We start from the raw sequence: 16,908 nt of genomic DNA on the forward strand, positions 1-16,908 counted from the left end.
AGCCCCAGATTGCCTTATTTCAATGTGACTAGCTTGGAATGTGAGGATGTGACCATACATTTTCCAGTTTACTCTGCTGCTTAGCTTAAGAAACAGGCGTCAAAGACGGTCACAGTAAGAGAAGGCCATTACACAGACAGACAGTGATTTTGATTCTTTCTTTTATACCTCTATAACTAGCTAAGTGATAAGAATACACCTAAATTCTTTCTTTTATACCTCTATAACTAGCTAAGTGATAAGAATACACCTAAATTCTTAAAGTATAGGCCTTTGCAGACAGGCCTGAATAATCTATATCCTAACAGGTACTTTTAGTATGCATCAGCACAATCTACAAGGACTAATTAGTGTGCTTTAAAAATCACACCTCTGTAGTGCGCAATGATATACTGTGTAGAAGTGCCATAAGTGAATCACTCAAGGTTACACAAAGTCTGTGGCAGAGCAGAGACTTGAACCTGTGTCCACCAAGTCCCAGGCTAGTGACCTAGCCACTAGACAGTCCTTTGAGTTCTTTTATTATAAACTGACTAGATCGCAAGTTTACAATATCCCATTAAAAGATAAAGCCGAAGTGAGTCGAGAACATTACAGTTTGAAAATCTTATGTCACTTTTAGCCTTGGGGAATGGGCCCTGATATCCTTCCCAAATATGTCTTTTTAAAAGTCATAGTTGAAAATATTTAGTCTGTAGAAATAAGTAGAAATCATAAAAATCCCATGGTATCTTGACATACACAGATCATCACTGCAGTATAGCTTAAAGGCTCAGAAAATCTGGATCCTTTGGTAGTATTGTTAGTGCACAACAATGGCTTCTTTCTTACTTTCTGGTTTCTGTGCATTTTTTTAATTCTTTAATACAGAGAATTTACAGAACAGCAGAAATCTAGAAAAATTGAGATTGTAGCTCGGATTTTGCAAGAGGAAGCGTATGTAGAGAAGCAGAAAAAACATCAAGCTCGGGCAGAGGCACTTAGAAGTCAGGGTAAACTTCAGGATTCCTTACAGTGGAGAATCAAAACATGGCAGTATATTGAGAATGCCTGTGAAGATCCAGCTGCAGCAGTACTGCAGGTAAGCAATGCTATTATACCTAACAACCTTTAGAGAATTGGTCAAATGTTTTAGGGCTGCTGTTATCAGAGTGGCAGGGAAATAGTATTTTTTCACCCCTGAAAATTAATAGTTTGAGTTGGAGGTTGTGAACAAGCATTTGCATTGGCTGGAGCCTGGTGCTGTAGAGTACAATGTGAGCAGGCAATGGGATAGTTCCCCCATCAGATCTCTCAGTAGTCATCAGTATCTGTCTGCTAGTCCAGTTCTGACACACTCTTGAGATGGAACACTTCCTTATTTAACTCAGAAGTAAAATGTAGTTGTAGGCTTAGTTTCAGATTAGTGTTTGTCACAAGTGACAAACACAGCTCTGTTTGGAGCCTCTCCACGCAGCTTTCATACTAAGCCAAGTGGGGTAGTTTTTTCAAGACTTGTTTTTCTCCTTAACCAGTGCCTACAAGTATTTTACCTCCATAATATTCCAGGCTTCCGCTGGTTCAGAGAGGAGGAGGGTGGAGTTTTGTCCCCAGCTTAGATCCCCCCATGTGACTTCTGGTCTAGTGTAAGTCTTTGTTGTTTAAAAAAAAGAAAAGAAAGGAAAAATGTATCTGCCAGTGAAAATAGGCACAGTACAACAGTTGTTAAAAACAACACATGAAATTGGGCTGCATCATTTATTAGAAGTTGAAGCAGCTTCCTGGCAGTGCACATTAATGAATAACCTTATGCCTGAACATTAGTTTCCAACCTACTAACTCCTGCAATTGACATGATGTGATTTCTTGTAACATATGGTTTTCACTGTGCACAATGTCTTAGAGATTAATTAGCATAAAACAGTCCCAGACATCCATACTTCATAGCCTATTAAAGCATTATTAAGTGTCTGTTCTTAAGGTATTGCTGCTGGAGTAAAACAATAGTTTCAATAGTTCCTTGGAATTTTGCTCCTGTCTCATTGTAGAAGTCTTGGCGCACTCCATCAGCTTGTTCCTTAGTTGATGACAAATCTAGTTCTGTGGTGGATTTTTCTGAAAAAGCATTGCAAGATACGAGCTATGAAAATGATGATGAAGAGGCGAATGAGACTCTAGCTGAGCCAGAGTTTACAGGACTTTGGAGTCAAGAATGTAACTTATACAAGGTAAAACTTTTAATTTCTCATTTTATCCCCTGCATTTTTCCCACAGTTAGTATCCTAGAAATTGGACTTCTCACTGCCTTTAGAAGTTTTTCAACTCTTGCTATCACTGTGTGAATGTGCACTCAAAGTCTTGCATGAAGAATTCATTTGAAAGTTTTGTTTTAAAGAAGGTACCTGCAGATGCAAATCTTAACTGAACCACTAATGTGTTAAAATACTTATCAGTCAAAGTAGTTGAAGTTTGCCACTATATTCTCATAATGTTTGTTCTCTTATATAGAGAAAATTAAATGGCTTAGTTTTAGTTCCAAGATTTGTGGAGACATATATCACTTCATGTTTGCTGGTTTGTTTGACTTTTAAAACTGAACATGACATTCTGTTGAGCTGGTAATGAAGATCATTTCATGTGGAAAACATTTTTTTTCACTCAGTGCTTGGCATAGAAAGCACATCTTTCAGTATAGCAAAGTAACAACATTTAGAGCTCTGATCGGAAATAAATAATGTACATATGCAAAGTGGAAACTGATGTTTTCATAATGTCGCCAAGCACTTGCACATTTTCCTAAGGCACATACCTTCCATAGATCTCTTTTTTTAAGTCACATGCGACCTTGAGAGTAGAGTTTAGCGTCAAAGGGCACTATCAGTAAAAATGTATTTTCTTTCCATGGAAAAAATAAATTGGCATCAAAGCTGAGATGGCTGTAAAGTTAGTTGACTTTATTGAGCAGTCAGTCACTCAGGAAGTTCAGAAAAGGACTCACTTTAAGTGGGGAAGAGGCAGTATTGCTGTATACAAAAGTCAGAACATAGTGTTGCCCAGGTGCAAAGTACAAAACAAGTGGAAGGTTGGAATATCTTCATACAGAAGTTGGGAGACTGGGTTCCAGCTGAAGAGAAGTAGCAAAGAAAGAAGCCGAACAGGGTTGACAAGATTCCAGTCACAGGCTTCTCTACCAACTATGGCTTTCTTCTCATACAAAATATCCTTTATAAACACCTCTGATCAGTTATTTATAGCCCCTGAAGTCCTTGCTTGTTGAAGTCAAGAGAGTTGCACATCAGGGAAAAATTTGGCTCACAGTGTTTCAGATGAACCAGTATGTATAATAAGAGCTTAGCACAGCCTTAACCCAGTAAGCTTAATTCAGCTCCAAAACTTAGTCTTAGCATAATAGGTTCACTGGAAAGAAATCCCAATATTTTGCAGTGTTTGTAAATTTCTGTAGATGACTAAATTTTTGCATTTGCAATTCCAATTAAATGATTATTTTGTTTGATTGATGGATGTTGGTCTCTCTGTAATGCTAGCCAGTTTGCAAGTAAACAACCTGGAGATAACATAGGCCAGTGTAAAAGTGCTGAAAGTTTCTCATTCAGTGGCAAAAGTACATACTTCTCTCATATTTCCATTAAGCCAATCCTACTGTTCATACTCAGGGTCAGGTTTTGCTCTTAGTTATATCAGTGTAAACCTGAAGTAACTCCACTGAATACAATTTATTGTTAAAATAAATCCTCTTACAAGCTTCCCTCTCTTGAGATAATTTTTCCCAAGATGCTTTGAGAGCCTTGGCTAACAGGCATCATGAAGTGCAAAATATTCCATTATTGATTCTAATTTCTATGTATAGACTGCACTGTCTATCATGTGACCAGTTAAACACAATATACAGTCACCCTGGAAAGCAGTACAGACCCACACCATGAAATAGACATGCTTAACAACAGGAACCATTCTTGAACTTAATGGAGCCACTTCAGATACATACTGATGTAGCGGATGACAGTGTCTGTCCCTCTGTCTCATTGACACAAGTAAGGGTGTTTTACCTGGTTGAGGGCTGTGTAATGTCTTCTGGATTTGCCCTTGTATTTTCTGACAATCCAACCTCTTTACAGTGGTAAAGAGATTTTCACGTCCAGATGGTCATAACCCAGAATCTTTCATTCACTCTTTACACTATGTTAAACCCAGGGAGTGAGAGGCGGGTGTGCAGTTGTCAACATTGTGTGGCTTTTTGGCTGGTAAGCAGCTGGGTTTCTGATTCCCTCCTGCTCAGAGACTGGATTTATTTATTTATTTGTCACTATATAAAATGTGTTTATAGTGTTGTGACATTACCCAGGGTACAGTCTGGACTGATGAACAGCTGTCCTCCCCCAGATCTCCAACCTGGGGTGCCTTTTACACTGCTTGGCTGTGAGAGCTATCACTCCTGGTCTGCTCTCGCACACCTTCTAGCACGTAAATTACTCATAGATTTACTGCAAGATTGCTATGGCCAGCCACCTTTGAATTCGGGGGCGGCTCCAGACACCAGGACGCCAAGCACGTGCCTGGGGCGGCAAGCCGCAGAGGGTGCTCTGCCGGTCGCCGTGAGGGCGGCAGGCAGGCTGCCTTCGGCAGCATGCCTGCGGAGGGTCCGCTGGTTCCACAGCTTCGGCGGACCTCCCGCAGTCTGCCGCCGAATTTGCGGGATCGGGGACCTCCCGCAGGCAAGCCGCCGAAGGCAGCCTGCCTGCCGTGCTTGGGGCGGCAAAATGCCTAGAGCCACCTCTGCTTGAATTACACTGCAGAGCATCACTAGCAAATTCCCAGACCCGGACTTTCCCACCAAAATGTGTGTCTTTTACTGCCCAGCTTTTTCCTGGACAATAAAAGTTCATATAAAGTCTATCATTTTATTAACAGAAAATGATATACACAAATCTTGTCCAACGCTGTTTCCTTTGTTCTTCAGGTGTTGTGGAAACCTCGGATAGAGAGAAGGGAGGAATAGTTTGGGGCGCCTTCTATCTCTTCTTATAGTTCTTTCTCTTCTTCAAGAATCATTTCCAGCTGAGGTTCAGGAGACAAAAGTCTGTGTGGACAGGAACCCTCAGCTGTTTCTTTTGTCGAGATGTAGATTTCTGACCATGTCCTCTTTTCTACCAAAGAATGGCCACTTAACCAGGTGGTAGTCCATTTGATTTTGTTGACACTTGGCTGAGACGTTGGCCTGGTTTGTGACTCTTCCTCAGACTCAGAACATGTCTTTAATAATATCATAAGTAGAATGTTGTAGCTTTATGTAATTTGTTTCCCCCCGTCCCGATTTTTCACATTTGCTGACTGGTCACCCTAACTGTGTGGCTGGCTCTAGCCGGGCGTCATGGCAGCATGGTAAGGGGGCAGGGAGCAGGGTGGGATAGAGGGCAAGGAAGTTCGAGGGTGGTCAGGGGCTCGGGTTGTGGACAAGGGTCGGGGTGGTCAGTGCGTGGGGAACAGGAGGGTTGAATGGGGGCAGGGGTCCTGGGGGTGGCCAGGGAGAAGGGGTGGTTGGATGGCGTAGAGTCCAGGGGGTGGGGGAGCAGTCAGGAATGAGAGGAGGGGTTGGATAGGGCAGCTGGGGGCAGTCAGGAAGGAGAGGGGGTTTTGGATGGGGACAGTGGGGGGCAGTTAGGGGTGAGGGGAAGTTAGGGGTGGCAGGTCCGGGGGCGATCAGGGAGAAGGGGTGGTTGGATGGGGCAGGGGTTTTGGGGGATAGTCAGGAAGGGGGGGAGGTCCAGGGGTGGTCAGGGGACAGGGAGATGGGGGGGTGGATGGGGCAGGGGTCCAGGGGGGCCATCAGGGAACAGGGGGGGTTGGATGGAGCAGGAGTCTCGGGGCAAGAAGCAGGGGAGGCTGTATAGGGGATGGGGGCCGGGCCAATGCTGCCTGTCTAGGGAGGCACAGCCTCCCCTAACCAGCCCTCCATACCATTTCTGAAACCCGATGCAGCCCTCAGGCCAAAAAGTTTGTCCACCCCTGGGATTTAGAGGCATGGAAAAAAGGGGAAGAGTTGTTGAAAAGATTGAGACTGTTTAGTTTAGAGGGGAGACAAAGAGTAGAGGTATGACAGAGGTATATAAAATAATAAATGGTATGTGAGGGGAAGTCAGATGCTTGAGTTTATTCTTGTGTGTGATACAAGAGCCTGGGGACATTCAATGAAAGAGAAAGACAAGACATTTAAAACTGATCAAAGGAAACTTCTATACAGCACACACCTAGGCCCACTGGGAGGTTTCTTTCCCTTACTGATGTTTACATGAAACATAAAATGTCTGATTCCTTTTCAGCTGGCTGAAACCCTGAAGGCACAATTTCTGTCTTTTTGATTTGCATAAACTGATGGACAGAATTTATCCTCCAGCTTCTGGTCCCTACAATGAGGCAATAGTAAAACTCATGTGATTCTTTATCATGATACCCAAGTATTTTGATTATTAATTGCATCGTTTTTGATTATTTTCCACTTGCTTAAACTACAGGCTATAGTTTGGTAACCAGCAACAAACTGCCATTTGGGCTGTTAGCTCAGTTCAGAATTGAAACAAGGGTGGAGAGGATCAGCAACAGTACATAAAATTCCTCCTCAGAAGATTGTCCCGTAATGATTATCATTATGTGGATGGAACTTTTGGAAGAATGCTAGTAATCAGAAAGAGAACTTAAAATGAGAGGGTTGAATGCCTAAATAGCTAATGTAACACTTTCTATCTATTCAGTTCACTGCTACTTTACCTCTTATATAGAGGACAGTTTTCAGTACTTGTATTCAGCTGTTCCTCTCCTTGACTCTTTAAATGTAAAAAGAGAAAAACCTGAATTATCTAGAGTAAGTGAGAAATGGCCCAAACCACAGATTTCCTTGTTATGCAATATATTGGAATTACACACATGTTCAAAACTGCACAGGCACATTTTCTTAACGCTTTTGAAAAATTGGGCCTATAGTCTTTTTCTTTTAAATGATAGCTTCTTCAGCTTTTCCTAAAAGGGCCACATTCTACTTTCTGATAACTTTATCCATCTCTGTGGAAACTCCATGCATGCATCTGAGAGCAGATTTGGCAAATATGTTTTGTTAACCTACAGCAGTGGTTCCCAGACTTGTTCCGCCGCTTGTGCAGGGAAAGCCCCGGCGGGCTGGGCCGGTTTGTTTACCTGCCGCGTCCGCAAGTTCGGCTGATTGCAGCTCCCACCGGCCGCAGTTTGCTGCTCCAGGGACATACTGGCCACTGCCTCCAGCAGCTCCCATTGGCCTGGAGCAGCAAACCGCGGCCACTGGGAGCCACAATCGGCCAAACCCACAGACGCAGCAGGTAAACAAACCTGCCCGGCCCACCAAGGGCTTTCCCTGCACAAGCAGTGGAACAAGTTTGGGAACCGCTGACCTACAGTATCATTTTCTCTTCTTACTGTATAGTCTAGAGAATACATTGAGCCTGATTTTCAAGAGGCCTCAGATTAGCCTTTAATTTTTAATGCATAAACATTTGTCTGTCTACATGCTGCATTTGCACATACAAATCAACTGGTTATACACTCAGCTATCCAATCAGTGCCTGCTAATTAAAATATGAAAATTGAGTTTTCTAGAACAGATTTAAGGCACAAATTTGTAAGCTCAAAATTAGGGTTCTGTTCTGAAAATTTGGTGAAATGCAAGCATGTTCAAAAAATCTGTGAACTATGGTTTCTTATCAATAAATTACCATTTTTATTGATTTCAATTATTAGGTACCAAAAGATGAAACAGATCCGAAACCACTAGGTGCAAGTAAAATGGAAAAAAAGATTTTCACTGAAAACTTGGAGAAACTTCGAAGTGGAATTATTCGCAAACAAGTTGTGTCCGGTCATGAATTTAAGGGGTGTCCTTTTTATAGCAAACCAAGTCTTATTCACTTCAAGGTTGGTGCACATTTTGCATTGTGGCTTTGTGTAATTACTGTATGTACAAACCAGTGTCTCAGTCAAAAGCTCATTGCAATCAAAGGCAAGACTCCCATCGACTTAAATGGGCTTTCAGACTTTAAGGAATTAAAACAGTCAGAAAGGTCAGCACATAATCCGAAGCTGCCTGAAGAGATACAATTATGTGGTTCTTGTTAGGCTATGTTCCATGCTAATCAATTAAAAATAAATTACTTAACCTAATAACTGTTTCAAGAGTATGTGGCATAAATACAATATTAATGTAATAAAAAGCTGCTTAAAGAAAGCTTTAGGAAGTGCGGGGCCCAATTCGAACATTGTCAGCGGGACCCCGGCAGGGATGACTTAAAAAAAAAAAAAGTAAAAAAAATCTTTTAATTTCTTAGCAACCAGTTCCCTTTAAAAAGTTCTGATTTAAGGGATGTGCCATAGTATGTATTTTTGTACCAATAGGATTACCATACGTCCGTATTTTCCCTGGATGGCAATTTAAGAACCAAAAAGCCTGACATGTCTGGGAAAATATGGACATATGTTAACCCTACCTAAAGTTCTTTTTTAAAAAGGTGGCCTGAACTAGAAATGAGCTCCGTTTCACATGTATGGGTCCCCCCCACTCCCTGGGGGTGTGCTAGGGTAACCAGATGTCCCGATTTTATAGGGACAGTCCCAATTTTTGGGTCTTTTTCTTATATAGGATCCTATTATGCCCCACCCCCAGTTTCAATTTTTCACACTTGCTGTCTGGTCACCCTAGGGTGTGCACATGTGTAGGGCCCAGCTGCTCCCTGCCCCCCTCTCCCCCATTGAAGCAGGTGTGCAGGGTTACTGCCCTGGGAACTGCAGAGCACCAGTGGACATGGGGCTGGCTGTAGGCAGGGCTGGGGCTGACTGGAGGTAGGATCTGGCTGCAGGCACGTCAAGGGGTGTGGGGCTGACTGGAGACAGGGGTGTGTGGGTTGGGCTGGCAAGCTTCAGGCAGGGCTGCAGGGGGTGCGGCATGGGTTGGCAGGGCTGGAGACAGGAGTATGGGACTGGCTGGCTTCAGGCAGGGGTTGGCTGGAGACAAGGCAGGGCGTGCAGGGCTGGCTGCAGGCAGTGCAGGGGGTGCGGGGGTGGTGGTACAGCCCACCCTGTATGTTGAGTGCCCCTCTCTCCCCCACCAGGGTAGCAGCAGCAGCAGGGGGCTTGGAGGCTATTTAAAGGGCTCAGGGCTCCCCTGCTTTCACCACCTCGGCCCTGTAAATAGCCATGGGAGCCCTGGGGAAGCGACGGGGTCCAGCGGCTATTTAAAGGACCTGGACAGCAGAGGCAACTGGAGCCACAGCCCTTTAAATAGCCCTCGGAGCCCCCTGCTATCCCAGGGCTCTGGGGGCTATTTAAAGGGCGCACGACTCCCGTGCTTCTACTGTCCTGGCCCTTTAAATAGCCGCGGGAGCCATGGGGAAGCAGCGGGAGCCCTGGACTTTTTAAATATAGCCCCCAGAGCCCCACAGCCCTACCTCAGGGCTCCAGCAGCAGGGCTTTGGTGGCAATTTAAAGGGCCTGGGGCTCCAGCCCCTGCTGGGAGCCCCAGGCCCTTTAAATTGTCCCCTAGGGAAGCTGGGCCACCCCGGTACAGTGCACTGGCTCTTGCCTGTACGCCGTACTGGGGCTTGGGCATGGGGCCCTCTTAGGGGCAGGGCCTGATTCAGGGGAATTGGTTGAATTGGCCTAAAGCCGGCCCTGACAGAGCCAGTTTCTGGGCCACTGTGAAATGTTCCCCAAATAGGGACACTTTAATGATTTCGTAGAATCAAGTATGAACTCAATTTTTCTGCCAGCCACATCCCTATTCGTGGTCAGTGCACCAAAGTTTATTCCTTCAAGAGACATGGGTAAGCTACGTAGTGGGTATAAAACTGACATACAGACCATACTTCCCAAGCTGTCTGCCCTGCTCTGGAATATCTCCTAGTATGGAGTACTGGAAGAGTGGGCTCTCACTGGGTGTAGAGGGATGGCAGAACTGGGTGGAAATATCCTTCCTCGTGCAGTCTTTCTGCTGTGGTTTTTCATACACATGGGAGGAAATACATAGTGGGGCAGGGCTGGTTCTAGCCCTAGCTCTTCACAGATATGATATATACAGGCTTCTTGCTTCAGGGTGTTAACTCCTTAGCAAACTTCTCTAGCTCTTAGGTATTTTTATGCTTGAGGGCAGGTGGAGCATGTTCCAAGCCCCCCATTGTCCCCTGGTATTATAGCTCTTTTATTTTGCCAGTTCATTGCAATGCTTCCCTGCTCAGTTTTTTGAGAACTAAATTCGTTTTACTTAAAGATTCTGATATCCCTTATGAAGGTTCGAACTGGTGGCTTTTCAGCAGTGAATTTCTGAAATTTCAGAAAGCGTTTTGCCGTATTGGACAGTATCATTTCCCCATTTAAAAACATGCCCAAGGAAAACCGTGAACATGCTAGAAAAGTGAAGTGACTGTATCCAAGCAGACACACAACTCTCTGAAAGTATCAAACTGAACTCAAGGTTCAGGCAAGATGCGAGAAGTCTTTTTAAATCTTAAAGTGCATTATCAACAAGACTGAAAGCTTTGCCTTTATGTGCCCTGTCCTTTGGCAAACACTCTAGTGATCATTTCATATTTCTTTTCCTCTGGAACTAAACAAAGAATGACAGCCTCATAAACAGATGAGAGCCAGAGGAAGAAATCTTCTTACCTTATTCTGTTGTGGTTGGAGTTTCATACACAATTTTAGTAATAAATTATAAGCTCATTCCAAAAATATAGTTAGCATGAAGTTCCTATTACTTCAGAAAGGTTCACATGGCCCAATTTTCACCTAGTAGCTTCCACTGGTGGATATAGAGCCCATTTGAAAATCCAATCGCTTCACATGCCTAAATGCAGCTGAGCTTTTTTGAAAATCTTATTCTAATTGTGGGTGCTGAGCACTTTTAAAAATCTGATGATTAGATTACATGTGAGATTTAAAAGTATCCCCATGTTTAAAAAGACCAGCAGATCAGCTGTTAACTCTTTTGTAGTTTCCTCTATTCCATTGTTACCTCTCTTTTTACTTGCAGAATAATTCCTATTTCCTTTACGGTGATTGCAGGCACACTGACTGACTGGGAGCCCCCTTCTTAGGAGGCCCAGATGAATCAGTGAATTAGTACTGTGCTATCTGCACCTATAATAGATGGTATTCATATTTGTAAAAAATTTGCAAATTAGCGTTAATCTACTGTTGGGTAATTATTTAGCTTTCCTTGTTAATAATATGTAATTCATTGATGACAATGTGCCTATAAAATACAGTTCTAAAAGGCAGTAAATAATACCTAACACTTGCTTAGCATTTATAATTTTCACAATTCCATTTGAAGTCAGTGGAAACTGCTGCCACAGGATTCCACCTTTAGGAATGGGACCCTTTGACCTGGTGTGTACTGGGGAAGGGTATGCACTGGGAAAATTTCCTCTAGATCCTAACCAGTTTTAAAAAACTAGCTGGAGCCATAGTGTAGACTATAGTTTAATGACTGATTTCAAAACTGCCTTGGAGTTTCTGGTTCTCAGTCCTGTGCTCAGAGTACTAGACCCTGAATCAAACATTAATGTAATAATAATCTTATATGCATTCACTGCAGGCAACCAATAAAATGGCTTGGAAACATCAAGTTGTGCACACAGCTGGCTAATGCTACCACATGATCCTATTACTAGTTCCCACCTCCTTCTTGCTGTTTGTTGCCCAGTTGTGTCTCTTGTCTTAAATTGGATTGTTTGGGGGCAGAAAAGCTTCCTAAATGTTTTTGTACAGCACTTAGTATAAAGGGCTATGATCCTCATAGGGACCTTTGGATGCTACTGCAGTACACATTAAAAAAAAAATCATTATCACATGTAAAAATGCTACCAGCTCCAAGAAGGTGCGATTTAATCTGTGTGCTATTTCTAGGATTTTGATGTTGGTAAAACCTACAAAAAGAAGATAATTTTGATAAATGCATCCTACAGTGTTAACTTCTGTAAGCTGGTGGGAGTCAGTGAGCATCTCAAGGATTTCATCAATATTCAGTAAGTAAACAGGCTCAAAATCTGAGAGAATGATTTATTGCACCCTTAAAATCAGAACAATCTGATAAAGTTACAAGCAGGAAGCTCTTATATTTATTGCATTTATATTTTATTCTCAGTAGAGTCAGTTCTGTTAAATAGAGCTGTAAAAAATTAGCTTCCAAAACAAATCTCATCTCCCTTTGCTATTCCTTCTTCCTTTTCTCATCTCTCATTTATGTCATGTACAGCATCAAGGTCATTAGATTCCTTATGTGAACCCTCTACCCTTGTGCTTTAAAAATGTGCTAATGGGATTTTATTTACGACCATCCGCTCCAAAACGTAAATTGCAGCAGACATAACATCTCTGCTGAGACTTGGGGGGAAAAAAAAGGGTGGCTAAAATTAGGCATCTAAATCCAAATGTAAGCACTTAAACGAGGCCTGGTTTGCAAAAGTTCTGAGAAACATTCATTTAGGTGTCTGGACACAGAATTAGGAGCCTTACTTCAGGCATCTTTTTTTAAGATGTGCTCTTTAGCAAGATAACCTGTCAGTTGTTGACCCTTTTTAAAGAAATCTGTTGAATAAAATCACTGTACCCAAGATGTTCAAAATACCAGGACACCACTCACAGTGGTACCTTTGGTCATTTATTCCGATCCTGCAGAGGCCTCATGCATCCTGCTTTATGAAATGAAGCTCAAAGAGCTTGGCTTGTTTAGCCTAAACAAAAGAAGGCTGAAGGGAGATATGATTGCTCTCTGTAAATACCAGGGAGAGAGGTGGGTTATTTAAGTTTAGCACCAAGGTGGATATAAGAACAAATGGATATAAACTGGCCATCAGACAAATTTAGGCTTGAAATAGGCAAATGTTTCTGACCATCAGAGGAGTGAAGTTCTGGGACAGCCTTCAAAGGGGAGCAGTTGTGGGCAAGAAAACTGACTTTAAGACTCAGCTTGATAAGTTTATGAAGGGACACCATCCCTGCCCATCATGGCTAACAGCTATTGATGGACTTATCCTCCATGAATTTATTGTGTTCTTTTTTGAACCCTGTTATAGTCTTGGCCTTCACAACATCCTCTGACAAGGCTTTCCACAGGTTGACTGTGCGTTGTGTGAAAAAATACTTCCTTTTGTTTGTTTTAAACCCGCTGCTTATTAATTTCATTTGGTGATCCCTAGTTCTTATGTTATGAGAAGGAATAAATAACACTTCCTTATTTACTTTCTCCACACCAGTCATGATTTTATAGAGCTCTATCATATCCCCCTTTACTCATCTCTTTTTCAAGCTGAAAAAGTCCCAGTCTTATTAATCTCTCCTTATATGGCAGTCATTTCATACCTTTAATCATTTTTGCTGCCCTTTTCTGAACCTTTTCCAGTTCCAATACATCTTTTTTGAGATGGGGTGACCACATCTGCATGCAGTATTCAAGACGTGGGAATACCATGGATTTATATAGAGGCAATATGATATTTTCTGTCTTATCTATCCCTTTTTCAATAATTCCCAACATTTTGTTCGCTATTTTGACTGCCGCTGCACATTGAGTGGATGTTTTCAGAGAACTATCCACAATGACTCCAAGATCTTTCTTGAGTGGGAACAGCTAATTTAGACCCCATCATTTTATATGTATAGTTGGGATTGTGTTTTCCAGTGTGCATTATTTTGCATTTATCGACATTGAATTTCATCTGCCATTTTATTGCTCAGTCACTCAGTTTTGTGAGATCCTTTTGTAGCTCTTCAGAGTCTTGTCTTAACTATCTTGAGTAGTTTTGTATCATCTGCAAATTTTGCCACCTCACTGTTTACCCCTTTTTCCAAATCATTTATGAATATGTTGAATAGGACTGGGCCCAATACAGACCTCTGGGGGACACCACTATTTACCTCTCTCTGCTTTGAAACTGACCATTTATTCCTACCCTTTGTTTCTGGTAATTAAATGAAGATCTTTAGACAAAATAGAATTTAATTTCATATAGTTCTTTCCATATTCTAGCTGCTTGAAAATGCCAGCCTTAACTCATTTCTTTTTAAAGACACCTAAGGAAGTTAGATGCCCACTTTCCACTCACACATTGGTGACAAAACGATTTGTTATAAATTAACTGCACAGAAAAGCACTGGAGTGTATAGACATGGACTAGAATTTTCAAAAGGGCTCAGCAGCCACAATTGAGATCAGATTTTTAATATCCCAATTAGGGACCTAAATAAATGGTCAGATTTTCAAAGGAGCCTGGCATCCAGCAAACTGAGCACTTTTGAGAATCTGACTATTTACTTAAGTGCCTACAAGGGAGTTGATTATTTTTCCTGAAGATCTGGTTCCAGTTGTGGGTGCTGAGCATTTGAGAATCTGGCCGATGTAGGATAACTGATTCCTGCTCCAAATATCTTGCAATCTAAATAAACAGACAAAAAAGAGTGAGGAGGGATGGGGCATAAGAATTATCTGACTTTTTCTTCTACCTAAAATCATTAATATTTCATGCCAGTGTGAAGGGAAAAATTACTTGGTCTTGCAAAATGAGGATTAAGAGAATAGTGGTAAATCTAACGTGCCCATCTCTGTAGTATCTAAGTGATAATGAACAAGAGGCTGATCCAAAGCTCATTGAAGTAAATAGAATGACTCCTGTTCACTTCAGTGGGCTTTGGTTCAAGCCCTGAATGAATACTTCTGTTGTTTTTTACTTAATGTATCAGGCCCTATGAAAAAGGCAAAGAACCACCCTGGTAATTAAAGAAAAGGGACCTGAGTTTCTGTCTGGGCCACTAAAAGGGATTTTACATTAACATAGAAATTGTTTCCCCTATCCAGTTGCCCTCCTCTGTGGTATGGGTCAGGTTAACTTCCTGATTATTGGTAGTTCATATGAAGGCTAAGATGAAAAGAGCTGATGAAATAAAGGAATAGAAATCTTTATAACAAAGATCATTTAAATGGAAATTTCTAGAGATGTCTACATCAATTCTTTAACATAATACTGACAATAGATTATGTAACAAAATATTTTATCCCATTGGAACAGATTCCAATAAATGACTATATTGATAAATTCCTTTGTATACCTATGAATCAGCAAATGGGAGCATCCCGGCTCTTTCTTTTTAAGCGTTCTTAATGGGCTAATCTTAGAGTGAGATGTTCTGAACCCACAAAAATATCAATTATTCCCCCAAGAATTCACTGTAACTTTAATTAAAAAAAAAAAAGGAAATATCACATTTATTTGGAACTCTATTAAACCAAACAAAAGAAGACCAATTATGATCAGGCTTAAAAGTGAAAAAAGGCCGCATTATGTGTTTAAATGCTGTTTAACAACAGATGAAACAGCTTGAACCAGACTTGCTTGCTCTGCATGTAATTGAAAATAAAAGTTGCCAATTCTTCAGGCTAACCTGAGAAAATAGTTTCTGACATTGATGTTTCTGTTGTACTCCAGTGAAGTGACACAATATATTCCACACTGAAATGAACAAGTCATGTTACTACAATAACTGATTTCATACTCGAGACATTCTATTTTACAGCTCACTGCCCTCTGCTACTTTGTAGTGATAGGATGTGCTTTGAATTTCTAGCCACCTCAATAAGATAAGCCATGGTGCTGAACAAGATTTGGATGACCTTGTAAACTGGAGTAATAGTAATAGGGTGAAATTTAATAGTGAAAAGTGCAAGGTCACGCATTTAGGGATTAACAACAAGAATTTTTGTTATAAACTGGGGACTCATCAGTTGGAAGTAACACAGGAAGAGAAGGAACTTTGAGTATTGGTTGATCACAGGATGACTATGAGCCGCCAATGTGATATGGCGGTGAAAAAAGCTAATGTGATCTTGGGAAGCATCAGGCGAGGTATTGCCAGTAGAGATAAGGAGGTTTTAGTAACTTGGTAAGACATCATCTGAAATATTGTGTGCAGTTCTGGTCTCCCATGTTTAAGAAGGATGAATTCAAACTGGAACAGGTACAGAGAAGGGCTACTCGGATGATCCGAGGAATGGAAAACCTATCTTATGAAAGGAGACTCAAAGAGTTTGGCTTGTTTAGTCTAACCAAAATAAAGCTGAGGGGAGATACAGTTGCTCTCTATAAATATATCAGAGGGATAAATACCAGGGAGGGAAAGAAATTATTTAAGCTCAGTACCAATGTGGGCACAAGAACAAATGGATATAAACTGGCCATCAGGAAGTTTAGACCTGAAATTAGACGAAGGTTTCTAACCATCATAGGAGTGAAGTTCTGCAACAACCTTCCAAGGGGAGCAGTGAAGGCAAAAGACATGTCTGGCTTCAAGACTAAGCTTGATAAATTTATGGAGGGGATGGTATGATGGGATAGGCTAATTTTGGCAGTTAATTGATCTTTGATTATTTGCGGTAAATATGCCCAATAGCCTGTGATGGGATGGGATCTGAGTTACTACAGAGAATTATTTCCTGGGTGTCTGGCTGGTGAGTCTTACTCACATGCTCAGGGTTTAGCTCAGGCCTGCACAACATACGGCAGCCCGCGGAGCCTCACTGTGTGGCCCGCGGGGGGGATTCTAAATCCCCGGCACACGACACTCTGCGGGGAGCCCAGAACCCTTTGAATCCTGGCCACGGCAGGGAATCAAAGGGCTGTGCGCTACCCGCAGCCGCAGGGAGCTCAGAGCCCTTTAAATCTCAGCCGCGGCCAGGAATCAAAGGGCTCTGGGCTGCCCGCAGAGATTCCCAGCCGTGGCTGGGATTTAAAGGGATCAGGGCTCCCCGTGGCTGCGGGCAGCCCAGAGTCCTTTGAAACTCGGCCCATGGCTGCTGATTGCCCCCTCCCCAGACCCTTGCCCCAACTGCCCCCCAGGACCCCC

General features: G+C 42.2%; 2 protein-coding genes across 9 annotated transcripts in view; one reads left to right on the forward strand and one right to left on the reverse strand.

Moving 5' to 3' along the window:
- The window catches only part of CFAP74 (cilia and flagella associated protein 74), a 99,290-nt gene that overhangs the window by 36,576 nt on the left and 45,806 nt on the right, over positions 1-16,908 (forward strand). For all 8 annotated transcript variants that reach the window (XM_032780066.2, XM_032780071.2, XM_032780063.2 and 5 more), the window contains 4 exons: positions 871-1,081; positions 2,028-2,207; positions 7,762-7,935; positions 11,920-12,038. In XM_032780066.2, the coding sequence (XP_032635957.1) occupies positions 871-1,081; positions 2,028-2,207; positions 7,762-7,935; positions 11,920-12,038 (684 nt within the window). The remainder of the gene's footprint in view (positions 1-870; positions 1,082-2,027; positions 2,208-7,761; positions 7,936-11,919; positions 12,039-16,908) is intronic.
- CALML6 (calmodulin like 6) overlaps positions 1-16,908 on the reverse strand; it is a 207,150-nt gene that overhangs the window by 11,023 nt on the left and 179,219 nt on the right. The window lies entirely within an intron of this gene.

This window comes from Chelonoidis abingdonii, chromosome 23 (genome assembly GCF_003597395.2).
Source record: "Chelonoidis abingdonii isolate Lonesome George chromosome 23, CheloAbing_2.0, whole genome shotgun sequence".
Lineage (NCBI taxonomy): Eukaryota > Metazoa > Chordata > Testudines > Testudinidae > Chelonoidis > Chelonoidis abingdonii.